This window comes from Zalophus californianus, chromosome 8 (assembly GCF_009762305.2).
Source record: "Zalophus californianus isolate mZalCal1 chromosome 8, mZalCal1.pri.v2, whole genome shotgun sequence".
Classification (NCBI taxonomy): Eukaryota; Metazoa; Chordata; class Mammalia; order Carnivora; family Otariidae; genus Zalophus; species Zalophus californianus.
Genome location: NC_045602.1, coordinates 21,395,225 through 21,422,714, shown reverse-complemented (window position 1 = coordinate 21,422,714; position 27,490 = coordinate 21,395,225). Strand labels below are relative to the sequence as shown.

The window sequence follows — 27,490 nt, the reverse complement described above, 5'->3', positions numbered from 1 at the left end:
AGGACCGCAGGATCATGACCCAAGCTGAAGGCAGTCGCTTAACCAACTGAGCCACCCAGGTGCCCCGACAGTGAGGTCACTTTTAAAGAGTCATAAAAAAAATTAAAATAAAATAAAAATAACGAGTCATACATAAAATAATGAAATTAAGAGGAAAATAACAGGCCCTTTACATTTACCCACTGATGGTCTTTATTCCTCTCTGAGGACCTAAGTTTCCATCTGGTATTATATCCCTTCAGCCTGTAGGACTTTCTTTAGCAATTATTGTAGTGAGAATCTGCTGGTGGTGAATTTTCTTTTATCTGAGAATCCCTATTTTACTTTAATTCTTGAAGGGTGTTTTCAGTGGCTATAGAATTCTTAGTTGATACCTTTTTTTTCCCAGCCTTTAAAGAGATCCTTTTACTTTTTTTTTTTTTTAAGATTTTATTTATTTATTTGACAGAGAGAGACACAGCCAGAGAGGGAACACAAGCAGGGGGAGTGGCAGAGGGAGAAGCAGGCTTCCCGCCGAGCAGGGAGCCTGATGCGGGGCTCGATCCCAGGACCCTGGGATCACGACCTTCGCCGAAGGCGGACGCTGAACGACCGAGCCACCCAGGCGTCCCTACTTTTTTTTTTTTTTCAAGATTTTATTTATTTATTTGAGAGAGAGAGAGCACGAGAGGGGGAGGGTCAGAGGGAGAAGCAGACTCCCGGCTGAGCAGGGAGCCTGATGCGGGACTCGATCCCGGGACTCCAGGATCATAACCTGAGCTGAAGCTAGTCGCTTAACCAACTGAGCCACCCAGGTGCCCGAGATCCTTTTACTTTTATTTGGTATTTATAGTCCACTCTCTAGGGGCTTACTTTAGCTATTTTTATGTGTGTATGTTAAATCCAGAGTTTTGTTTTTGGCTTTTTTTTCTGAGTAAAATTGCTCTGGCAGCACCTTACTCAACCATTACCAGAAGCGGATGTGTCACAACTTTATTTTCCAATTAGGCTTTTTCTTTTGAAAAAAGTGAAACCTATAGGAAAGTTGCAAGAATATTACAACAAATTTCCATATGTCCTTTACCTAGATTCACAATATAATACCTATTATTCTTTTTTTCTGAACCATTTGAAAGTTAGTTCCAGACATCATGCCACTTTTGCCCATAAATCCTTCATTGTGTGTTTCCTAAGAACTAGGACATTCTCTTACACAGCTAGAATTCAATTCTTAAATTCAGGAAATTTAATATTAATACTAATATTCAGTTCATATTTAATTTTTATTATCCCAGTATTGTCCTTTATACTTTATAGAGTTGTGGGTTTTTTTCCAAGATTAATCTAGGATCTAGGATCATGCATTGCATTTAGTCGTTATGTCTCTGGTCGAATCTAGAACAGTTTCTCAGCCTTTGTTGAACTTTTAAGAAATTGACAATTTTGAAGATACAGACCATTTGCTCTGTAGAATGATCAGTTTTGGCTGACGCATCACTGTCAGGAAGACTCAACACATCACATCAGGAGACAGGTGATGCCCGTTTGTCCCATTTTTTGTGATGTCGACTTGGATCACTCGGTTAAGGGGGTGCCCGCCAGGTGTCCCCACGGTAAAGGCACTTTTTTCCCCCTTTGTGATTAATAAAGAATTAGTGGGAAGATGTTTGGCTGCGTAAGCATCCTGTTCCCAACACACTTGCATCCCATGATAGCATCCATTGCTGATTCCTACCTGAGTCAATTATTACTGTGATGGTTGCCAAATGGTGATTTTTCTACCTCTGTCATTTCCACACATATCAGTCAGCATTCTGCTGTAGAGAGGTGCTTGCCCTCCCCCTCCCTTAATTGATTAACAATTCACAAATTCTTCTAAGTTTTTCATTCATTGTGACACTCACATTGTCCTGTATTTGACCAATGGGAGCAACTTTCAGCTAGTTCCTCTGTTCCACTGTCGGGATTCCAGAGTTCTTTGGAATTTTTCTAACTTTCTGAAACAATAGGATGTTCCAGGGTCATTCTGCATAGTCCCTGCCCAGCCCAAGAATGGAATCAGCCATTTCTTCAAGGACTACTGTTTCCTTATAGTGTTTTGTCAACTGTACTCCAGGCAGCTTTATCTGTTGGGTCTGGGTGAGAGATGCTCATTAGAGTTAAGAACAAATAAGAAGCTCGTGTTGTCATCTGAGGGAAATGTGTCTACAGTCCGGTCTACCTGCTGCATATCTCTGTGGATGGAACACCATAGTCACTGCCCTCTCTGCTGGCAGGCTGCATAGGCCAAAGAACAATCTGGAAGTCTTTCTTATTGCTGATGTTTGGAGCGCCATATGTCACCATGTGTTCTTATAAAAAGCTGAGCCATGTTGGAGGAGCAGGGGACTCTTGATGATGAGTTTGAGCCCCATGTTGGGTGTACAGATTACTTAAATAAATAAAACTTTAAAAAAAAATTTTAAAAACTGAGCCGTTAATAAGGACACTTAAAAACTGAGTTTAATTTGTTGACTCTCAGCCCTCATTCAAGTCAGGGTGTAACACTGTGGTAGTTTCATTTTTATATGTCCTCTACAGTTAAGAATAGTTCACTTAAGATCTTCCTTCTTATTTCTGTGGTGTGAATTACGGAATCACTTAGAACACAGAAAGATGTAAAAGAACCACAATTTGATTTGCTTTTGCAATTTACCGAATGTAGCTTGTTATTGCAAAAGAAAATGTGGAGGGGCACCTGGCTGGCTCAGTTGGTAGAGCATGTGACTCTTGATCCCAAGGTTGTGAGTTCAAGCCCCACAGTGGACATAGAGCTCACTAATAAATAAATAAATAAATAAATAAATAAATAGGAAAAAAAGAGAAAATGTGGAAAGGAGACTCTTCAAGGGAATTTCTTGGCATGTTTCTATTTTATCATAAAAAAGAGAGTACTGTAAGGATAAAGAGGAATGGGGGCCTAATCCTTATCTATAGGTTGTTCCTGAAATGCTCCTTCCTAAAAATAGCTCATGAGATATTTACTTCAAGAAGCTAGAACTTTAAGTTTCGGTCAATAGTGCTGAACACAGTAAATCAAACTATACCTCTTATAAATTGTGTATTTTTTAAAAAGAGATATTATTTATTTATTTGTCAGAGAGAGAGAGTGTGTACAAGCAGGGGGAGTGGCAGACAGAGGGAGAAGCAGGCTCCCCACTGAGCAAGGAGCCCTTAGTGGGACTTGATCCCAGGATTCTGGGATCATGACCTGAGCCGAAGGCAGATACTTAACCAACTGAGCCACCCAGGCGTCCCAAATAATACATGTTTATCCAAAACAAAATGTTTTGACTCTAAATAGTATTTTAAGCTTAAAAAAGTAAAAAATGATCAACATGTTTCATTATTTTCCTTATCCCCTATATTTTGTAAAATTTCTTCTAATTAAGCTTCACCCTCACTAAGACTTTTTTTTCTTTTAAGTAAGCTCTTCACCCAGCATGGGGCTTGAACTCACCACCCCGAGTCTGCCCTCTACCAACTGAGCCAGTGCCCCCCACTAAGGCGTTCTTAAATCTGAAGCTGCATTATCCTTTTCATCTCTTGCTTTTAAATGTTTTCACTTTCACAACATGACAAGTTTCAGAATCCTTTAAAAATGACTTTATTCAAATTGTTTTCTAAAAGTGAGATTTTGTATTATTTGTCTTTCATACCATCCAGAACCACATTTGCCTGAATAGACATTTTGGATGGACTCAGTGTCATTTGGGCCCAAGTGACAGCAAATGATGAAGCAAAACTGTAGAAATTGTCCAACATCTTTTGTGTGAATCAAGTTGATGATCTGCTGAGGATCTAACAGCTTTGCCTTTGTCTGCTGAGACAGATTGTCCAATAATTCTACTGAAATTCCCATCTGAGCAATAAGACAACTAAATCGATGGAAGAGAACAGAGAGCCAGAAATAGACATATACAAATAGAGTCAGCTGATCTTTGACAAAGAGCAAAGGCAATTCAATGGTGAAAGAAAGAATAGTCTTTGCAACAAATGGTGCTGGAAAACAGGACATCCACATGCAAAAAAAGAAAGGAAAAAAAACGGAATCTAGGGGGCACCTGGCTGGCTCAGTCAGTAGAGCATGTGACTCTTCATCTCGGGGTTGTAGGTTCGAGCCCCACATTGGGTATAGAGATCGCCTTAAAAAAATAAAATCTTTAAAAAAAAAGAATCTAGACATAGACCTTACATCCTCACAAAAATTAATTCAAAATGGATTTTAGATCTAAATGTAAAATATAAAACTATAGAATTCATAGACGTTAACACAGGAGAAAACATAAATGACCTTGGGTTGGGTGATGACTTTTTAGATACAACACCAAAACAGCATTCATGAAAGAAAAATCGGACTTCGATAAAATTACAAACGTCTGCTCTACCAATCTGAGTAGCAGACGGAGCCTGGACAATATTCATGGCTACCAGGAAGTGTCAGCTTCCTTCCTTCCTTCCTTCCTTCCTTCCTTCCTTCCTTCCTTCCTTCCTTCCTTCCTTCCTTCCTCCCTCCCTCCCTCCCTCCCTCCCTCCCTCCCTCCCTCCCTCCCTCCCTCCTTCCCTCCTTCCTTCCTTCCTTCCTTCCTTCCTTCCTTCCTTCCTTCCTTCCTTCCTTCCTCCCTCCCTCCCTCCCTCCCTCCCTCCCTCCCTCCCTTCCTTCCCTCCTTCCCTCCTTCCCTCCTTCCTTCCTTCCATTTTGAAGAAGGCAACAAATTCTAGGAGATAATATATTGGCTTATATCTGAATCAGGACAGGAAAAGGAGAGCTTCCCCCATTTTTGTAGGAAATGAAATTATTCCCATCACAAAAAAAAGCACAACATGGCTGTTGTTTTATAACCAGGAAAGCCAACCACAAATCTACCCTTACCCCTGCTTTGCCCCTGTTTGCACCAGGCTTCTGGTCACCTGGCAACAGGGAGGGAAGGCAGCAACTGAGAGCCCTGAGCTTACTGATCTAGTCAAGCCAAGAAGTTTCCAGAACTTGTGGGACAGCTCCCACCCGGTCACCTACAAAAGTGACTGAACAGCCGTCTTGGTAAGTCGAACTGATCCTTTATGTCGTGCTCCTGGCCTCACAAGTAGATTCGATGCAAAAACTCAAAACTCACTGTGAAACCATTGGCTGTTACATGGAACATGAGAATTTCGAAGTTTTTAGCAAATTACATATTTCAACTTATTTATAAGCAGACTTCTGAGGAAAGCATTTAATTTACTAATGAACCACTGATAAAATTAAATATGACATAATGCTATCGTTAAAAACTATGGTAACAAAAATTGTAATATATACCATACAATTTACCATTTTAAAGACTTTTACCATTTTGTTTTTGGGGCGCCTGGGTGGCTCAGTCGGTTAAGCATCTGCCTTCAGCTCAGGTCACGATCCCAGGGTCCGCATCGGGCTCCCTGCTCCGCGGGGGGCCTGCCTCTCCCCCTCCCCGCCCCTCCCCCACCCCCTTGCCCCCAGCCCCACCCCCTCCCCCTGCCCCCAGCCCCACCCCCGCCCCTCCCCCGCCCCCAGCCCCACCCCTCCCCCGCCCCCGCCCCCAGCCCCACTCCCATTCCTGCTCCCACTTGTGCTCTATCTCTTTCTCTCTCAAATAAGTAAATAAAATCTTTTTTTTTAATTTGCTTTTAAGTAATCTCTCTACCCAACGTGGGGCTCAAACTCACAACCCCAAGATCAAGAGTCATACCCTCCACTGAGTCAGCCAGGCGCCCCTAAAATTTATCATTTTAAAGTGGACAATTCGGTGGTATTAAGTACATTCACAACACTGTGAAACCGTCACCATTATCTAGTTCCAGAACATTCTCATCACGCCAAGAGGAAGCTCCACACCCTTTAAGCAGTCACTCCCCAGGCCCTCTCTTCCCCAGCCCTGGCACCGACCAATCTACTCTCTGTCTCTAGGATTTTTCTGTTCTGACCATATCGTATAAATGAATCATACTCTATGTGATCTTTTGTGTCTGGCTTCCCTCACTTACCACAGTGTTTTCTAGGTTCATCCCTTTTGCAGCATGTGTCAACACTTCATTTTTAAGGCTGAATAATATTCCAATGTATAGACGTAGCCCATTTTGTCTATCTGTTCTTCAGGTGATGGACATTTGGGTTGTTTCTACTTTTTGACTATTATGAGCAGGGCTGCTTTGGCCATTCCGGAACACACTTTTTGTTTGAACACCTGTTTTCAATTAGTTTGGTTACATACTGAAGAGTGGATTTGCTGGGTCATATGGTAATTCTGTGTTCAGCAACCACCAAACTGGTTTCCACAGTGGCTGCACCATTTGACATTCCCACCAGCAGTGAATGTGGGTTCCAATTTCTCCACTTGACCGACACTTGTCTTGTGATGGGTTTTTTTGTTTTTGTTATAATCATTCTAATGCGTGTGAAGTGGTATCTCATTGTAATTTTTAAAAGAGAAGATACTTTTTATTTTTTTAAGATTTTATTTACTTATTTGAGAGAGGGTGAGCGAGAGAGTACAAGTGGGGGATAGGGGAGGCAGAGGGAGAAGCAGACTCCCCGCTAAGCAGGGAGCCCGATGCGGGGCTCGATCCCAGGACCCTGGGATCATGACCTGAGCTAAAGGCAAACCCTTAACTGCCTGAGCCATCCAGGCATCCCCAGAAGATGCTTTTTATGATTTCAATCTTTTCAAATTTCTTCAGACTTGTTTAATATATATAATGCTGTTTTATAAATAACACGAGTGTATTCTATTTGCTTTTTTATTTGAATACTTATTACACTATTATGGGAAATTAAATATTAATAAAAATCAGTTTTGAATAAAGGAATTGTAAACTAATCAATTGTATAAATTTACCTCTGTGTGATGCAAACTCCCATTTTTATAATATCATAGTATATACACTTCTTATATTATTTCCTAAGGTACTGCTTTATTTTCACTACAAAAATCAAGGAGTGAAAATAGCCCTTCATCAGGGCATGGACATCAGAGGGAGGTAAACACCCGGGTCTGGGAGTCAGACCCACCCAGGATTGAACCAGTTTTTCTCCCTGCTAGCTGTGTGATCAGGGCAAGTTACGTAACTTTGCTGAGCTTGTATTTATTCATGTGCCAAATGGGGATGAGAATACGTAAGTCAAGGAGTATGTCTCCTAAGTCAGGATTAGTTGAAGTCAGATAAGAAAAAGGTGGGTTGCTGAGCAGGGAATTCTGCATTTGGAGCGGGGAGACAAGCATCTTTGGGGGCACCAATCCCTCCATGACCCTGAGAAAATGCCTCCAGAATGTCTGCTTTGCTTTTCCCTTTCCTCACTGAGAAGTTCCCAGCAGGAAGTGAGGGTAAGAGATGGGATTCATTCATTCAAGAGGCACTTACTGAGCTCCCTCTGTGTGCCAGGGGCCACTCTAGGTGCCGGGAGACACAGCAGCAAATAGGAGAGACAGAGCCCCTGTCTACACGGAGCTTCTATCCCAGTGGGGACACAGGCAGTCACCTACTAAACCTGGAGATTTTAATATGGCAGATGGTGGGAAGAACTGGATGAAAAAAGAAAGCAAGGGGAAAGGACAGGGAATCCAGGGAGGCGGTGGCATGGCTCCTATCCTATGTGGAGCGGCCAGGGAGGGCCTGAGTGATCAGGGGACACCTGGGCAGAGACCAGAAGGAAGCGGCAGTGTGAGTGGTTCTGATATAGGGAGGATGCGGATTTCCAACAGAAGGAACAGCCAATGCAAAAGTCCTAAGGCACAGTGCGGTTTGTTAGGGGTCAGAATGGGAAGGGGGGCAATGGGTGACATTTTAAGGACCTCTGAGTGTTTTCGGAAGAACCATGCATGACCCGATCTAAACGTTCTCAGAGGTCGCTCTGTGTGCTGGGTCGAGAAGAGCCCGTGGGCAAGGGAGGAAGCGGACCCGTTGGGCCTTTCCCATTCTCACTTCTGGAACTACACAGAGCTGTCCTGGTGAGATGCGGTGGGGTCTGCGGATATTTTGGAGGTAAATTTACTGACAGATTGCTGTGAGCTCGGAGAGAAAGAGGGACTCAGGGATGCTTAGACCCACCGTGAGGACTGTGCTGCCTATTTTCTTGGGGGGGCGGGGGGGGCGGGGGGAAGCATCAGGCAAGGAAATCTGTGTGTCTTAGGCCAGTTACCCGGAGGGTGGCTGAGCAGGCAGCTGCCTGAGCCCGGAGTTGTGGGGATGCTCCCCTGGGAGTCTTCAGGGCATATGGAGTGTCTAAAGCCAGGCGCTTGCAGGACGTTCCCTGGGGCCATGGGTGTAGATGAAGACAAGTGCTCTGAGCACTGAGTTCTGAGCCACTCTGACACTTAGAGGTCAGGAAGATGAAGAGACACCAGCAAGACTGAGGAGGAGGAGAAGGAGGGAGGGAGGGGGCAAGGGGTGTCCTGGACACCTGCTGAAGGAAGTGTTTCAGGAAGGAGGGAGATGGAGTCAACATCTCAAGAATTAGTGGCCACTCGACCTTGGCAAGAGCACTCCTGATGGGGGTGGAGGGGATGAGGCCCCGAGGGAATGCTCTAGAAGGGCTGGAGACCAGTACACACAGCTCTTTCAGGGAGTTCTGCATAAACTGGAGCAGGGAGATGGCGGGGAACTCGAGGGGGGCTGTGGAGCCTGGCATCAAGGGAGAGTGCTTTTATTTTTGCCAAGAATTAGAGATATTTAGGCATGTTTCAAGTGTGCCCCTACTCGTGTGTGAAACACTGTGCCGGCAGGAGAGATCTCTGTGCTAAATGGTTTGGAGCCACTTCTCTAGAAAACATTTTCTTTCTGAGTTCTCCAGTCAGTTTTCTCGACGCTGAACATTTGCCCAGAGTAACAGCTCCTTCTTTAATTACGGCAGCCAGCTGCAAAAGGGAAACTCCAGGGGCTGGGAATGTTGCCCCTCTGCTTTCTGCCTCTTACCGAGCGTGAGGACTAATCACCGCCCTGATGGGAAGGTTTAAGGTCACCACACGCCTGCATTTAATTCTGCTAGTTCTCAAGTAAGAGCTTCTCCCCGTTTGTGCTCTCTCTCTGACAAATAAATAAAATCTTTAAAAAAAAAAAAAAGAATGTCCTCTAATAGATTCCTGAGAAGGTGAGCAAGGGAAGAAAAAATTTACCTCTTTGTGTATCTGAAGAGATCATTTCCTATTTGCCGGAAAGTTGAATGAGTAGAGAACTCTACCTAGAACATCCCTTCCATTAAAAAATTGGAAGCTATTGCCCCGTTCTTTCCTAAATCTCCACATTACTTTAGGAAAATTTCTATCATTCAGGTTCTCAATTCTTTGTGGGTGACCTATTTCTCACCCTGGGATGCGTTTTCTTTTTTTCTCTTAATCTTTTCTTTTATCCTTGGGGTTCTGAAATGCCGTGATAACATTCCTTTGTGCAGTAATTTTTCGTTTTTTTGGGCTAGGCCCTTTCGATCTGGAGACTAATAACCCTCAGTTCTGGGCAGTTTTTTTGTCTTCTCTCTCCCAACAATCACCTTCGTTTTCCTCTTTTTTTTTTTTTTCCCTCCAAAGATTTTATTATTTATTTGAAAGAGACAGTGAGAGAGGGAACGCAAGCAGGGGAAGTGCAGAGGGAGAAGCAGGCTTCCCACGGAGCAGGGAGCCCGATGGGGCTCGATCCCAGGACCCTGGGACTGTGACCAGAGCCCAAGGCAGATGCTTAACGACTGAGCCACCCAGGCGCCCCCGTTTTCCTCTTTTCTTTTTCTGGACCTCTAATTAATCAGATTTTGGCTTTTGGATTGGCCCTCTGAATTCCTTACCATTCCTCTTTTCCATGTCCCTCTCTCCCCTCCACCTCTCTCTCTGCTGGTTTGTGTGTTTTATTTCTAGGAGATTTCCCTTACTTTCACCTTCTAATTCTACTCTTGAATCTTTTATTTCAGTTGACTGTTTTTAATGAATTCTATCTCGTTTTTTAAATAGCATCCTATTTTTTAAATTTTTAAAAAATATTTTATTTATTTATTTGAGAGAGAGCATGAACTGAGGGAAGCGCAGAAGGAGAGGGAGAAGCAGATGCCCCCTCAGCAGGGAGCCCGATGCAGGAATCGATCCCAGGACCCCAGGATCATGACCTGAGCCGAAGGCAGATGCTTAACCGACTGAGCACCCAGGTGTCCGCCCCCCTTTTATTTAAGTAGCCTCTACACCCACCGCCGGGATGGAACTCACAACCCCAAGATCAAGAGTTGTGTGCTCCACGGACGTAGCCAGTCAGCTGCCCCAGCATCCTATTCTCGCTTTATGGATTCAATATCATGTTATCCAAGAATATTCATTAAAGTGTGTTTGAGGTTTCTCTTTGGTTTTTGCAGTTTTTTTATTTTTTCGTTTTTTTTTTTATTCTCTTTTATGTCACCATGCAGACCTGAATATCTGATTGAATGCAAATATCTGTTCAGTCTGGGTATGTGGATTTTTATTGTCTATGCTTTTCATATGTTTGAATGATCTCATACATGTTTTAGGTAGATTAGGGACTTTACATATATTCGTCTGCCTTGGTGACTGGACCGTTCAGCTCAGCACAATCCGCAGGGAGCTGACCTTTTAGTTGGTGTACCTCCAAGTGACACCATTTGTCAGTCTTTTCTCTTGAGCCAGGTTTTCCAGAGACTTTCCTAATCTTCTGCCTGGGTACCTACATCTGGCTGCCAAAGCTGGGGGAAGGGAGGGGAGAAGGCAGGAAAGAGTCTGAGGAGCCCATCATTTAAGATGCAGCTGTTGAGGGCGCCTGGGTGGCTCAGTGGGTTAAGCGACTGCCTTCAGCTCAGGTCATGATCCTGGAGTCCCGGGATCGAGTCCCACGTCGGGCTCCCTGCTCAGCGGGAAGCCTGCTTCTCCCTCTGACCCTCTTCCCTCTCGTGCTCTCTATCTCTCATTCTCTCTCTCTCAAACAAATAAATAAATAAAATCTTAAAAAAAAAAAAGATGCAGCTGTTGGGGCGCCTGGGGGGCTCAGTCGGTTAAACGTCTGCCTTCAGCTCAGGTCATGATCCCAGGGTCCTGGGATTGAGCCCCACATCGGGCTCCTGGTTCAGCGGAGAGCCTGCTTCTCCCTCTCTCTCTGCCTCTCCCCCTGCTCATCCTCTATCTCTATGTCTCAAATGAATAAATAAAATCTTAAAAAAAGAAATAAGATGCAGCTGTTCACTGAACCCGCTACTTTTGATCCTGTGCCTGATCCCCACCTTTCCCTCCGTCCACCTGGTGCCCTGGAGTCTGGAGCCACTCTCGTTCCATTTCTGTGGGTGGCTCAGTCAGTTAAGCGACTGCGTTTGGCTCAGGTCATGATCCCGGGGTCCTGGGATCGAGCCCCATGTTGGGCTCCCTTGCTCAGCGGGGAGTCTGCTTCTCCCTGTCCCTCTGCCCCTCCCCCTGCTTGTGCTCGCTTGTGCTCTCCCTCTCAAATAAATAAATAAAATCTTAAAAAAAAGATCATAAACCTTCAGAAGGGGTGGCAGCAACTCCTGGCTGCGAGGGGTGATCAGGGACCCCCGGGGCTCCCATTATTTCCTACAGAGACTTCCTACCGGTCCCATGTTCATCTACTGCCTTATGCCTGACATCTCAGTGGTACCCGGCACTCCTAAATCCTGGATCTCTTGGATTCAGGGCAAACCTGCTCACTTTTTATTGGCGTTCCTCTCAGAAAACAGGGAGGTTGTAACTTCTGCTCTAGGACATTTAGCTTTGGCTGTTCCCCATCTCCCGTTTTTAAAAGATTTAAGTTCAATATTTGCATAAATAAACCTTTTAATTCTCACACATTGCTTGCCTTTTAACTTTTTTGTTTTTTGGTATAGTTGACACAAAATGTTACATCAGTTTCAGATGGACAACATGGTGATTCGGTAAGTGTTATGTTGTGCCCCCCACAGGTGGGTAGCTACCGTCCGGTACCAGGAACACCGTTATGGCATCTTTGACTATGTTCCCTACACTGTGCCCTTTATTCCCGTAACTTATCATTCCGTAACTGGAAGCCTGGCTCTCCCACTTAATTTTGTGTGGCTATGTTTACCAAACTCCTACAGGATGGGATCTCAGACTGAAGGGCTCTGGGGGAGTTTCTTGTGACATAATGAAGACATGCAGTTCCCAGAAATGGTCACAAGGTGGCTCAGTGACTCTATATTTAATTTAAAGTTACTTTCTCCCTACTACTGGGCCAACCCACAAGAGTTAAAAGTATTGAATCTTGGTTAATCCAGCAGAGGGGAACCAGCATCATAGGGTATTTATGCTGGGCTGAGGCTCGGCGTGCTTTCTAGTCCACCTGCTTCTAGAGACAAGGGAATGGAGAGCCATTCGGGAGTCACCCAATCTGTCTTCTATCTGGAGGGGCTCAGTGGGAACAGGTCCTAGGCTTGAATTTTAAAATTCTTTTAAAGTCATATTCAAAGCTGCCTTCAAATTGTAATACAATGTGAGTGCGTGAAGGTGGCAGGGGGCACGAGGAGGCCAGTGCAGCCCCTGCTGAATGAGGTGGTGTGAAAGAAACAGAAGATAAGTCACTGGGTCACTTACCACATGTCCTGAACTCTTGCCTCGTGGCACTAAGCGCTGTGAAGACACAAAGGGGTCAAGACAGGGTCCCTGCCCTCCAGAGTTTACAACCTGGTAAGATGAGCCAACAGAAGACACTTAACTGCATCCAAGGAAGTCTGCCATAAATGCCCAGCAGAAACATAGATCAAAAGTGCTCTGCTCAGTGTGGGGATGCGGGAGTCACTTCCCTGCTCCGGAGTGGAATGCCCCTGTGGGGGATGGGGCTGGCCTTGGAAGAACTTAGTCTAAGTCAACCCTTCTCAAATTGGAATACGTGCAGTAAGCATCGCCTAGGGCTTTTGTTTAAAGGTAGATTCAAATTCAGCTGGGCTGTGCGTGTGTGCTGAGTCTGCATTTCTAACAAGCTCCCAGGTGATTCCAGTGTGGCTTATCAGAACCAGTAGCAAAGGTGTAGCCACTGGTTCATCAACAAAAAAACCACTCACACTCCAGTCTCACCTGAAAGATACTGTGTTAATTGGGCTGGGTGCAACCTTGGTGTTGGTATTTTTAAAAGCGCTTCCCAGGTGATTCTAACGCACGGGAAGGTTCGAACATCACTGACGTGGGGAACATGTGTCACTCCACCCAGCACCTGAACCCCCACCTAGAGTCAGAGCGCACCCCAGACTATGGAAGCTGCACGCAAGACTCTTTCCCCCACTTCCCTAGCATCTGGGGCTCGAGCGTGCACTTTGGGCTTCACCAACCAACTTAACCATCTCAGACTTCGCACGCAGCAAAAGCTACTGAAAGTCGAGGCTGCTCAGTACCGACCTTAGCAAGGATTTTGGCCTTGGTGGCAGCTCTACTGTTCCCAGAGGCGGCAGTGACCATTCCTGGGGCATGATGTCCAGCTGCAGTCAGGCCTCAGCTGACCAATTCTGCTAAAGCCTGATTTTGAGCAGTGGTCTTGGCCGCACAGCCTCTGAAACTGGTCCTATGGTCCTGGAGATTGTGAGCTATCCAATATAGTAAACCCACACAGAGTCCTTTATGATTAAATATAATACATCCTTTAAAACCCTGTAACACAAATGTGTAGAATAATGAATTGTTTTGTTTGTTTTTTAAGATTTTATTTGACAGAGGGAGACACAGCGAGAGAGGGAACACAAGCAGGGGGAGTGGGAGAGGGAGAAGCAGGCCCCCCGCCGAGCAGGGAGCCCGATGCGGGGCTCGATCCCAGGACCCTGGGATCATGACCTGAGCTGAAGGCAGACGCTCAACGACTGAGCCACCTGGGCGCCCCAGATTAATGAATTGTCATAAAGGCAAACACCCTTGTAAACATCCAGGCAGAGTAGAGTTTGTTATCCCTGAAACCCTCCATGTGTCTGTTAGCATTTTTAAAAAGATTTATTTATTTATTTTGGGGGGGATGCAGAGAGAGAGGGATTGACATAATTTTTTTTGTTTTTTTTTTAAGATTTCATTTATTTATTTGACAGAAAGAGACAGCGAGAGAGAGAACACAAGCAGGGGGAGTGGGAGAGGGAGAAGCAGACTCCCCGCGGAGCAGGGAGCCCAATGTGGTACTCGATCCCAGGACCTTGGGATCATGACCTGAGCCGAAGGCAGACGCTCAACGACTGAGCCACCCAGGTGCCCCCAGAATCTTTTTTTTTTTTTTAAGATTTTATTTGTCAGAGAGAGAGCACAAGCTAGGGGAGCGGCAGGCAGAGGGAGAAGCAGGCTCCCTGCTGAGCAAGGACTGGATCCCAGGACCCTGGGATCATGACTGGAGCCAAAAGCAGATGCTTATCTGACTGAGCCACCCAGGCGTCCCGAGAGACAGGTTCTTGAAGCAGACTCCGTGCTGAGCCCGGAGCCAGATGCAGTGCTCGAGCCCATGACCAGGAGATCATGACCTGAGCAGAAACCAAGAGTCAGACGCTTAACCGACTGAGCCACCCAGGTGTCCCAACCCCCTACCATTTATAACTCCTTCTTCCCTAAGAATATCCCTATCCTGATTTTTAGAGTAATCATTTCCTTCATTTTCTTTATATTACCTCTGTAGTTCCCTAAATACACTGTAGCTTTGCCTTTTTTTTTCTTTTCAGTCTTTGATTCATTTATAATCGCTCACTCTCCCTCCATTGAAATTTAATTGTTGAAGAGACTGGATCAGTTGTCCTGTAACATTTACCAATCTGGATTTTGTTGATTGATGTAGTTATGTTCCTCTGTCCTCAGATTTCCTATAAATTGGTAGTTGGATCTAGGCCAAAACTTTGACCTGACTGATGTTTGAGATTTTTTTTGGCGTGGCCTCGTCGCAGGAAGCATTGTGTTAGTGGTCAGAGGTACATCGGTGTTTGGCTCTATTTCGTTGGATCTCCCTTTGTGATGTTAGCTTTTGATCATTCCTAGATCCATTAATTCATTAGCAGTTACAAAACAGTTATATTCTATCATTTCTTCTTTCTTCCTCTGGTGGAATACTTCTCTATAGACTCACTTCACCTTACTATTTATTGGGAAGAAAAACTTTCTCTGTCCTCCTAGGTGCAGTGTTTGGAAGCTTGCAAATTAAACTGACAAAAGACAGATTAGTAAGAGAAAAGCAGATTTTTATCCACTATGTATCTGTGCGTTCACAGAAGAATGTGTCTCTTCTAATTTGGGGCTTATACGCCACCTTAACAGGGGGTAGGGAAGGGCAGAGAGGCACTTCCTACACGGGGAGGGGGAGAAAGGGCACTTACATGACTTTTTGGAGAGATAAATAGACCCTTAGGAGGACAGGAGGTCAAACAGTCCAGTCCTGTGACCATGTGTTTGGGTGTGGTACAAATCTCTCCAAGAGCTTAGAGTCGCTCCTTAGTGACAAGTGAGTTTTTTGGGAAGCTATGCTTTTAAGCGAGTAAGGGATTTCAGAAATTCAGAAACCTTCAGTTCAAAAACAAAATCATTTTTATGCCCCAGTGGCTTATTCTGGCCCCCTTCACTGCTCAGTCACCCAGTGGTATATCTGTAGAGGGAAGTCAAGGTAAGTTCTTGATTCTTTTATTTACCAGGGAGGGTGTGGTGGGGAGCTATTTCCCCAGCAACTTCCGAGAGTGACCCATTAGGGGGGTGCGTGCACCTGCAACTGTGTATCCCATCATTATGGATCCACAGATTTATAAATATTTGATGTGTTCAAAGTGTCCTCTCTCTGGCCAGAGTGAGCCTCTTCAAGTTGGCTCCCAAGCCCTACTGACACGTCCTTAGATTTTCAGGACTTCTCTGTCTGATGTGACAAACATGGACTCTGCCATTTCTTCACGAAGCTCTGGTTTCTTTTAGTGGGAAAAAGCAACTTCTTAGGGCAAGGCACTCCCTTGCTGTTGGAACACGCAAACCCCTTTGAATGTCCTCCGCAGCTCTAATGTTGGCTTGCGGTGTGTTTTCAAGTACTTGCTGGTTATTTTGGAGTTCTTCAATCCACCAGATGGCCCATTTCCTCCCTACGCTTTCTTCCTCACAGACACTATTATGCAGTTCCTGTTTCTATCAGAAGTTTGCCCCAACCTGCTTGTGTCTGGAAGTGTGTGTGTGGGGGTACCTTGTCAACTGCTTTTGCTGCATACACTGTTCATGGGTTTTCCCATCCTACTTGCTGTGTTTTTATGGAGGGATTTGTAGAAAATGAAAAATCAGGCCACTGCCACCACCTTCGTATAAAAATGCAACTTTAGGGGCGCCTGGGTGGCTCAGCCAGTTCAGTGTCTGACTCGATTTCGGCTCAGGTCATGATCTCAGCATTGTGAGACTGAGCCCCGCACTGGGTTCCACCCTCAGCGGGGAGTCTGCTTGAGATTCTTTCTCTCCTTCACCCTCTTCTCCTCCTCCCCACCCCCACCCCTGCTCTCACATACTCTCGCTCTAAAAATAAATCTTTTTTAAAAATGCAACTTTAACACCCTTTTAAGAAATGTCTTCCACTGTTTAAATAAAGCAAAGTTGGTTTTTACTATTTGCAGCTGGGAACTGCACAGAGGGGTATTAAGCCAAGGGATGGTAGACGCAATTTGTTGCCTGACCTGTTTTGAGGCCTACAAAGAGCTAAGTAAATTTGTGTAGCACTTCGGCTGACAGTTAAGGCTGTAACATGGATTGGGGCCTGGAGAACGTCCTCAACCATTGGACCAGGTCAACTCACTGTTTTATTTCCCTGGAAGCTTGGACGATGACAAACTATGGTCAAAGCATGACACGTCCCTGCTGTAGGCAACGGGCCACTGTACATTCTCGAGCAGGCCAGTGGGGTGCTCAGAAGACAAACACTGAGTGTGCAAGAGGGACAAGGGGTGTGAGGGGGAGAGCAATACTAGGTGGCGAGTTAGGAAAGTAATGTCCTGGTCTACAAAGAGAGGGCCAAGTATCGAAACGAGAGTGGTGGGAATGCCAAGGGGAAGACAGGTTACAACGGAGGAAAACTGAACAGTACTAAGTGACCATGAGGGGAAGAGTCATCATTGGGTGAGGTCTCGAAGTTGGGTGACTAGAAACAAGAAGAGTAATGTCACCTCCCACAGGAGTGACCTAGCGGTGAAACTGGAAAAGTGACCCCTATCCTAGGAATTTACTCTTCACATAATTCTCTTCAAACATTTATTTCCAAGGTAACACGTAAGTGGCCTGTGTTAAGAGGGATGGGATGAGGGCCTCGCCCTGCTCGGGGGCTCTCCCAGCCGCAGGGATGTGGGAGGTGCCCCAGCGAAGGGCACAGCGTAGAAGGACTTCAGAGCCGGCTGGCTCATCCCAGAGCGCGGGCCTGGAGAAAGCGCCTCAGCCTCACAGGTAGTCCACTGTGGCATCTGCCTTCAAAACCTGCCAGACCCGTGGCTTCTGTAATTGCCCACGTGACACTTAGGAGGCTTTAAGCACTTTAGGAGGGGCCCGGGTGAACGGCCTCTCCTATGAGTCCGATCATTTTCAAAGCCATATCCACTCTGACCCCTGCACATCTGGTCTAAAGTCAATGGACCTTTTCCACTTACCACTAAAACCCTACACCTCAAGCACTCACGGGAAAGCTCAATCTTGGACTGACTACACTCTAGCTCCAGTCAAGACGAGCTGCGATCATTTCAGAATCAAATGAGAATGGTAATTACCCTTTCTTGAAGAAGCAAATAAACTCTGTCTATATAGCAAGTCATATCACCAGAAAGCTACAAGTCTACACTCATTACTTCAGCTCCCTGCAGAAATGTCACCATGGGTTTTCAATGTACTTTTCTGTTTTACAGAAATTAGCAAAAACGATAGAGCAAAATGACAAGCAAATTTATTCATTTTATGAACTTGCATTGGAGACCTTTTCACTTTGAAAGTCAATAAACCTTATTGGTAGAAATTTCTGAATTTTGTACTAGATATTTTTTCTTAGCAACCGTTCTTTTTAAGATGCAACAGGACAACACCTCTCTTTATCTTGGTGCTGGAAATCTCAGATCTAAATTCAGTGTCCCAGAAAAGCTTGAAGCCCTCAATGCCCCCATAGGACCCTTAATCTTGCATCAAGTTATACTGTACTAGTCATTTATTACAAACTATCTCAAATCCACCTAGGAATTTGGCATAAACTATACCCAACTGCCTTCTTTCCCCTCTCCTGTATTGAGTTTTTTCATCATTACTTGTGGTAGTGATTAATAACACAGGTACCCCTCAAAGTCTAGCCTTAGAAAGCCAATTAAGAGAAATGTGAAAAGCAACTACCTTATTGTTTACTTTCAGCCAAAAGATGGTTTGGAGTAGGAGGAAAGAAAATTGGCAGGGTGCAGGGGGTGGGGGTGGAATATGGATTTAAACTATTAGTTAACTGGGCCAAGTACTTTCAAGGGCATGACTGTTAGAAGGGGCCAATGTTAGCCTCAATGGTTACATTGGTTAGTGGTTACATTAACTAGGTAAGACTACACTCCAGAATTCTTTGTTAGCTCTGGCACAGAGCCCGTATTACCCCTATTAAAATCATAACCAAACCATAAGCCCTTATCCTGAGAAACTGTGATAAGGTGAAGGTGAAAACAATGAGTACTGGCGTCAGGCTTGGTTTCAAAAAATCCAACTCCAGCACCAATGGGATGTGCAATCTTAGGCAAAATAATCTGAGACCGTTATTTTGTAAATAAATGGTATTTTGGATACCATCTCACCAGGTCGTTGGAGACAAAACCCAAAGAACACAGAACAGTGCCACAAGTAACTAGGAGGATCCCTAGGAGGCAAAAAATATTCTTTCCCTTTCACACATTTGAACTTAAAACCCTGGGTTGCCCTCTGCCATCATTTTAGCCTGGTCCTATTCAAATTTCAATTAACCTACTAACTTCCTATGTGATCAATCTCCAGAACCTTCCAGCTTCTTCCTCTTCCAACACATCTAGACTTGTTTTCCTCACACACGCACTGCGCTCACCACTCTTGAGGACTCACCAGGATTCCCCGTTGCCTATCGTTGTCCAGCTGCTGGACTTCTGGTTTCTCACATAAGCAAAGCCTGTTTCGAATTTACCTGTGGTCCCCCTTCTTACCCTCCCCCTCAGCGTTAGCCAATCAGTCTACTTACCTAAGAACCAATTCATGTCCCTATTCCCTCAAAAAGCCAACTATTCCCATCAACGGAACTTGCTCTTAACTATTAATACAGTACTTAAAATCTGAATCACATCTAGTTGGATCTCTTTAAGAGTAAGCTCTACGCCCAATGCAGGGCTTAAACTAATCATGACCCTGAGATCAAGAGTTGCATGTTCTACTGACTGAGACAGCCAGGCACCCCTTGTTGGCTCTTATAAACACTTAGCTAATGATTGCTTTTGCTTTCTAAACTAGATCCCAAATTTAAGGGCAGAGACCACGTTCTATTTTCCTATATCAGTCTCAAAAGGAAAATCATGGGCCTCACCCTAAACACACAAAACAGAAAAAGTTGGAGAGTGAATGGGGAAGCCCCTCTGTCAAATAAATCAATCTTTAAAAATAAAAACACTCCAGGTGATTCCTATCAACACTGCAGGATGAGAAAACTTCTACACATTATCCTTCCCGCAGAGATAATCTTGTCAACAAATATTTCTCTCTGTTGACTAATAATGCCCTACTATGGGATTAACCTTTTCTTTATATAAAACAAAGCTGTCAGGGCACCTGGGTGGCTCAGTCGGTTAATTATCTGCCTTCAGCTCAGGTCATGATCCCGGGGTCCTGGGATGGAGCCCCACATCACATAAGCTGCCACTTATGGTTCACAAAAAAAGTAGGAAATACTTTTTTCAGATAAGAGGAGAGTCACTGCTAAAACAAGCATTCGCCCTCCAGGCTGAAAGCCTACCTTGGCGCCCCTGGGTAATCAGCTGTGCTCAGCTGCAGTTGGCCTTTGGCACATTCTAGTGTTGTTGGCTGGGAAGTGACCAACTGTGGTGTCTCTTTTGACACTAGGATGATTTTGCAGAGATTTCCATTTTTTTATGTAGTTTCTTACCAAAGATAGTTCTTGAAATTGCTTTCTGGTTTCCCTAGGCTGAGAAAGTTATTTTCCTCCTATTTCTGCTCCTCTAATATTCAGTTTGCTATTTTGCATTGTCTTCAGAAGTAATCCTCCATCTTCAACTCCATAAATAAATGAAAACCAAGTCACACAGTTGCAAATCAAGTTTTGTTTTTATATGAACAGAAGTAGACCATCTAGAAATATTTCAGTTTATTTAAATTGTTAAGTAGAATATGAAACCGAATTTGTAGCTAGTACCAGAGAATGGACTTTACTGTTTGGTGTTTAATGAGAACAGCTTCTACACAGGATCCCAAGAGACTTACAGAAAAAGGGGCAAAGCCCTAATATTAAGCAAATAAAACTCATGTTTCAAACAGGTTATACAAAAATTGATTTATACTCCATTTCCCTTTTTTTTGATATTTAGAAAGTGCAGATTTAACAAAAGGTAGCCATATCCTTTCTATGTACAATGCCGATTATAATTATGCAAACAAAACTGTCAGTCTTTTACCCAAAAATCCCAGTGTTCAGCTCTCAAACCTTAAGTCACTGAATTGAATAAGGATTAAAGAGGGTTAAAAATAAAAAAGCTATTGCCACATTCCAGACGAAGGAAAGCAACACATACATTAAAATTAATCTAACAATAGTAAGTTTAACCTATAACTTTTTGAGAAGCTTAACATCATTTCATTATTATTTTTAGTGGAAAATTAGGGATTATTTGGCAATGCTGCTTTTACTAGTAAACAATGATAAAGTCAAGTGAAGGAAAAACCTAAGAACAACAACCAGTGAGGCATATAAAACTGTCTGAAAAATTCATGGATGTTTACAGCAGATACGTCCCTATGCTGTTGACGTGAGCCAAGAGGGCATTAAAATGCTATCCACGACACAAGAGAGACTTTTCAATGGAAGCTGCTGTCCTCAACTCAGCCTCTGCTAGAAATGAATCATGCTATTCACAATTATTTCAGCAAAGGTATCATCTGAGGATGCTAGCAGCATAGCAAACTGAACTTACCCTATCCTGGTGATAAGCAATGAAGCCAAACTAGAAAAATGAAGTGAAAACAGGACAGGGTTAGAGATAGCTGGAGATCTTATCTGTACATGAAAAGCCTTTTGTTGTTCTTTTCCCAAATCCATGGTAATACACATTTTCCAAAGGGATGTGAAGACAGGACTTAAAATTAATAATATTCTCAAGTATTTCTAATCTTAAGGTAAAGACAACTTAACACTGAAAAAGTGTTCTTCAAAGGCCAAATCTCAGTATATTTGGCAAACATGTTAATAAATTTCACTCCTCCTTCCCACCACTTAAAACAAAACCAAAACCAAAACCAACCAAACCTTTACTGGGCTACCAAACTGCGAGAGGAGTTGCCAGAACGGAGACTCAAACTTCGGTTACAAGATTTATTCTAGGAAAGTGAATAGGCTATACACCTAATTAGAAAGACAAACCACAACACCCTCCAAACACTAGTGCATGCAATTAACTCTTCCGGTCGTAAACTCGGTGGATAGAGAGGGAACAAAGGGGGAAGGAGAAGAGGAGCATGAAGTAAGAGAGCGAATGGAGGGATCTGGGGCAGAAGTTCTAGGAGGGAGAGAAAATGAGGGGAAGACATTTGATAGTAGTAGGCAGTTAGAATTTATCTTTCAGTTTACTTAGCAAGGTAAATCAGTACTTTATGTTAAACTTGAAAAACCTACTTAGTTTGCCCCTTTCATTTTTAAATAACTCATACCATTGGGTGGTGGGGGAAGGAGAAGCAAATAAAGCAGCATGCAGGAAGACAGACACAAGGAAAAAGTGGCCAAAGAGAAGAACTGGTGGCAGGAATAGTTTTAAATATCAAGGCCACTTAAAATAAGACTCAGCAAACCAAAGCTATCATTTCTGCATTACCCTTTGTCCTCAATTAACTACTTTGAAAATTACAGCCAAGCAAACCACAAACATTTTAATGGTTTATGTTTGGATGATATGTATGTCTCCTGCACATGCTTCCACCAAAACAAACAAACAAAAGGAAAAACCAAAGAGGTTCCTTTCCACATAAGGCACAGGACAAAATTAATCCCATTTACATATTCAAGGCGAAATGAGTGTTTTCCTGGCTTTTGTTTCTTTTGCTATCACATGTCTATAGATTATAGGGACTCAAGCACATTATCCATGACAGAAAATTCCACTGTTGTACAAAATAAAATTGTTAATTCTAACTTTTATTCTCATACAATTTGCAGAATAGAGTTGAAATGATTGCTATAGGTTTTAATGTTGATAAGAAGAACTGGGCTATAATACAACTGAAATGCAGTGGTGAGCTGAGCAAGTACATTTAAAAATGAAGTCACACACATGATTTTTCTATACATTTTCTTGTTTGAAGAAAATTATAAAGTCAGCAAGCAGTCACGGATGAAAGAACAAATAAAACAGGTGGGTTGGATAGTTAAGATGAGGAACAAAAATATCTGTTTAGAGTTAAAAATGGACAGAGTGGTTTATTTTGCAGCAAGAGGAGAGAACAGGGGGGCGGATGGCAACTGACGGAACATGAGGACGCTCAGCAGCATTTGCTCTTCCAGCCCGTCACGCCGCCTCCACTGCTGATATCTACATTTTCACTGTTGGGCTCTTTTACAGGGGTCTGGAACAAACACACAAGGGAAGTAACCCATGAAAAACAGTGCTATGGAGAAATCACGATTCCACAGAAATATTCTCATAAAGGTAACAAAATGTAACTCACATCACACGAGCTAAGGTTTTCTCTCCCATGCACAGTAAAGACTGGCAGCTTTGTTTTCGACCTACATTTTCCCTGCTTACTCCAAGCTGTGAAATGTCTAGAGGCCTCTAGGCATCTCTTTAATAAAGCTTCAAATTATCTTTTCCGCTCTCATTTGCACAGAGGTTTGCTAATAACTCTTAGCCCTGACCTCTGAGTAATCTAGTATTTACAATGTTGGGTCAAGTCTAACCTCAGAGAAGTGAAACAGCCCTTTCTGTCTAGTTACTTGCCTTTTGAGACTGAAGTTTGTAATGCTCTACCACAGATTTAAAAAGGCAAGCTCAACAATGATATGCTAACATTAAGTAGGAAGAAAAAGGGTAGGGCAGAATGCCAAGTTGTGTAATTCATGTTAAAAATGGACATAGAAAAAAATCAAAAGGAGAGACACCAAATGTTAACAGTAGAAAACCCTTAGGTGGTGGGTTTATGAGTGATTTTATTTTCTTCTATGAATAATCCTGTATTTCCCCAATAACCTAAATATTACTTTTAAATCAAAAGAATATATTTTCAATGGATAGCCTACATGGTATGTATGAAAGGAACATTTTTTTGAAACTGCTTACATACAGTATACAAATCTTAATTGTGCTTGACAGATTTTTAGTATATAAAGTAAAGCTATCAGATCAAAACAGACTATAATACCCCCAGAAAGCTCCCGTGTCCCTTTCCAGCCGGCACTGTCGTCCTAAAGGTAACCAGTACTCTCATTTCTGTCACCAGAAATTAATTTTTTTTCTGCTCTTGACCTTCAAATACCTGGAACCACGTTTTATGTATTCTTTCCTGTATGATACCCTTTACTTAGTATCAGTCTGTGAAATTTATCCAGGCTGTTAACAGTAGGTCATCCTGAATGAAATTTTAAAAGCTAGGATGTAACTGGGAACATATTCTTGCATGGAAACAAGAAAAAGTCATGTAGCCCAAGAGAAGCCCTACTTAACTCATATGGAGGTGAAATTTCGACTTGCACTTTGAGCTCACCTACCTACTCTCCACTGCCTTATGGGTATGTTAAAGCTACAAGTTTTGCATTAAAAAAATCTCTGCGTTTTCCTGAACAACCAACTTTATTCCTATTGCAGATCTTGAGAAAAATGACAGAAGAGAAAGCCCCTCAGCATCTATCTCACAGCAAAAGAATATGGTTACACAGGAAATATTCTTTCTCTGGTAACTTCCAGGTGTGGGTCAGTTAAAAGTACATGGATGTTTAAAAAAAAAAAAAAAAAACAGGGAGGTCACTATATTCATTCACTTAACACCTCACTACTCCCAGTCTATCCTTTTACAATTTAACTTAGATCCTTGAAAGAGACTCTCTGAAAAAAGGAAATATCCCATGCAGAGTAAAACATTTTAAAGCCAAAAGTATTAATCAAGTTTATTAAATACAACTTTAAGCTATTCCTAGCCAAGAATAAGAAAAGGGCCAATAACTAAAAAAGTGAGCAAAGGAGTAAAACAAGTTTACAGAAAAGGGAATATAAAAGTGATTCTTAAAACTATCTTTAAAAATGCTCACCATACTCGTAAGAGAGCTGCAAATTAAATTTTTTTTTCTTTTTAACCTGTCAGGTTGGGAAAGATCTGAATGTCTTAGAATCCATTATGTGGGCCAGAGTGTGAGGAAACAGACATTCTCATCCATTGCTAGTAGGAGAGGGGACAACCCTCATGCGCCAGCACGTGGCAACATGTATCAGAATCATAAAAATGTACATATATGCTCTTTGGCCACTTCTAGGAATCTGTCCTTCATATACTTGCACATAATCATATGCTTGCAAAATGATTTAAATATAAGATTATTCACTGCAATACGATTTATGAGATCATAAGGCTGAAAATCACCTGCATGTCCCTCACTGAGAAAACTTGTTTAATTATGACATATCCACTCAAAGGAGTAGCAATTATTTAAAGAGTGGAATTATTTTACTTATTTTAAGTGCCAAACAGAATACAGCATGTTGCCTTATCTGTGTAAAAAAATAGGGGGTGGGAATAAGAATATATATTCATATTTACTCATATATTAATAATTAAGAGGTTAATTACACTGGTTACCTACGGGGGAGGAATGAGAGGTGGGAGAATGCGGTGGGAAACTTCTCTGCACTTGCACTCTATTTTAAATGTTTGAACCATGAGAATGAATTACCTATTCAAATAATTAAGTTAAAAATGTTTCAAATTGCTTTCATTCTAAAGTTAATTTTCCTTTTACTAACTCTGGAGAGAAATCATGGCACAGAAAGCTGCTAGTCAGGAAGCACTCCTGTATTTCACATACTCCAATGTAAAGCAAGTTTATGTTTGATGTTTTAACTCCTAACTTTACCACATCAAAAAGCATATGTATGTGTATGAGAAAAAAAATGGGACCTCACATTGGGGTGTGCCTACATAGGGAAGACTCCAGACTGAGATCTTTATTGGCATACCCATACTTTGTAACCTTTCATATAACAAGGAAGATCTATCATACTGGGACACAGGTTGTAAGACTACATAAGCATTATTTAAAAAAAAAAAATGCCAAGATTATAGTGAGAAAATCAAGGGACACAGTATGGACAGAAAAAAATCAAAAACAATGGAGAAAACCAAAAAATCCAGAAAGAGAAAGAACACAAGAGACAAGAGTATTTCAACAAGTGTTATGGTAAATTCTGTGGGTACCGAATAATTTTTCACTGTGACCTACGAAACTGAAATGCAAAGTAGTCCACTAATTAAAAGAGGATTTTTCTATTCCTGTTATTTCATTTAATTAAAAACATGAACATTTTTCCTTGTCCATCTAGTACTTTATTTTTCTATTCTTCTATTTTTATTTCTCACAGGAATATTTTCAAATATAAAAATTCCTCAAGGAATTCACAGGGTTTTACCTTTACATACTGTGAAAGAATATTTTAAAATTTTTAAGTTGTTTTTATAACTTTAAAAAGATACACTAAATTTTCTAAACAAAACTATATAAATGTAAGAGTCATTGCATAATTCTGTTCTATGTCTCCTTCCCCTTACCACTGTCACCCACTTGGAATACTCACTATTTAAGTTTGGTATAGATCCTTCCAGATCTTTATTTGCTAAACATAACCAAACATATGTGTGCACATGCATATGCATGTGTGTTTGGCATCATACATAATTTTTTAAAAAATAAGATCATACTACATGTATTATATCCTAACTTGCTTTTTATTACTCGATACATTATAGATACCAGGCAGAGGTGGAAGGACACAACTTTTACAGTCACTGTGAATAGCAATATAACTGATAACTTTTTGCTGGTTTGAACACACAATTATAGTTAATGGACAACTACACTTCACTATAAAAAATTAAGTTGTTTGATTTCTCTCAAATTTCACCCGATTTATATTTGAGACGCCATCTCTATTATAGCTTATGTTTTATAGATACATGTACCTTTTAATTTGGGGATTGGTTTTTGAAAAAATACTGTTATTTCAATTATAAAAATACAAAGGTTACCAGAAGCAATTAAATTTTCTCCTATACAATGCCTGCTTCTCCTTTAGGAGTTGTATCAGATTTTTCCTGTTTTTATGTGCATTTAAATGTATCATATACACTGAACACACAACTGAGGATTCAGAACCAAATCTGCATACTATAGTCATTTGAGGAAACCTATGAGAATCAGATTTCCCAATTTTACTACAAGTTACTCATTGGTAAGTATGGGGATTCACAAATTAAACCCAGAAAACTAACCCTGAAGTAAAATGAATTCCCTGGGATATTTCAGCAATTTTTAAAATATCACAGATTGAAATGACTGGCTAAATGAAATATAGGGATGGATTTATTCACTATATAACATATACATGCTCTTTACGGGCACATCTGAGAAATGACTATATAGATAGAAGAAAGTGATTCTGTAGCAGTAACTATTATCTTAAATTTTAAAACATTACCTATGGAAATGCAAAGAATGTGTAAGAGAAGTGAGTCCAAAAGTAAACAGAAGAGCCACAAGACCACAGACCAGACAAAAAGCTGAAAAAAGGAGCATGACACTGGGGACTTGAGAGTCAGTGTGGAAGCTCAGAAGAGTGTTACCGTGACCAGATGCTACAGATCTCTAATGGCTCACTGCTCCCCCCAGTTCCTACTTCACTTTAGAGGGTTAGATACTGGTGATAGGTAAACATTTAGGAACAATACCACCAAAATCTAATTTCTGTATGTTAATCCAGTACTTCAAAAAAGAACTGTGACACTGGGCACCTTGGGAAGTAAAAATAGGATCTTACCTTTCGAAGGATATCTTCAGCTAATGTGAGGAAAGCCTTTTCGATGTTTATATTTGCTTTTGCACTAGTCTCAAAAAATCTAATACCATGCTCCCTTGCAATCTAAAATAGAAGCAAAATGTCATCACAAAATTATCAAGCATAGAGTGCCAACTGTTGACTTTAGCACCCTGTAAGAAATAATATTATTCTAAAGGAAGCAGTCCCTACTAGGTTATATAAAGCGAAGTACTCCAATGGGTCACGATTCAAATGGTTAAGTTCTTTCAAAAA

General features: G+C 42.2%; 1 protein-coding gene across 1 annotated transcript in view; it reads right to left on the bottom strand.

The window, feature by feature from the left end:
• Positions 1–20,239: 20,239 nt before the first annotated feature.
• Positions 20,240–27,490, bottom strand: part of RAB10 (RAB10, member RAS oncogene family) — an 86,796-nt gene continuing 79,545 nt past the window's right edge. Inside the window, exons 5-6 of the mRNA XM_027621579.2 lie at positions 27,218–27,319; positions 20,240–22,763 (exon numbers count right to left, since the gene is read on the bottom strand). Coding sequence (XP_027477380.1) covers positions 22,680–22,763; positions 27,218–27,319 — 186 coding nt within the window. The 3' untranslated portion in view covers positions 20,240–22,679. The remainder of the gene's footprint in view (positions 22,764–27,217; positions 27,320–27,490) is intronic.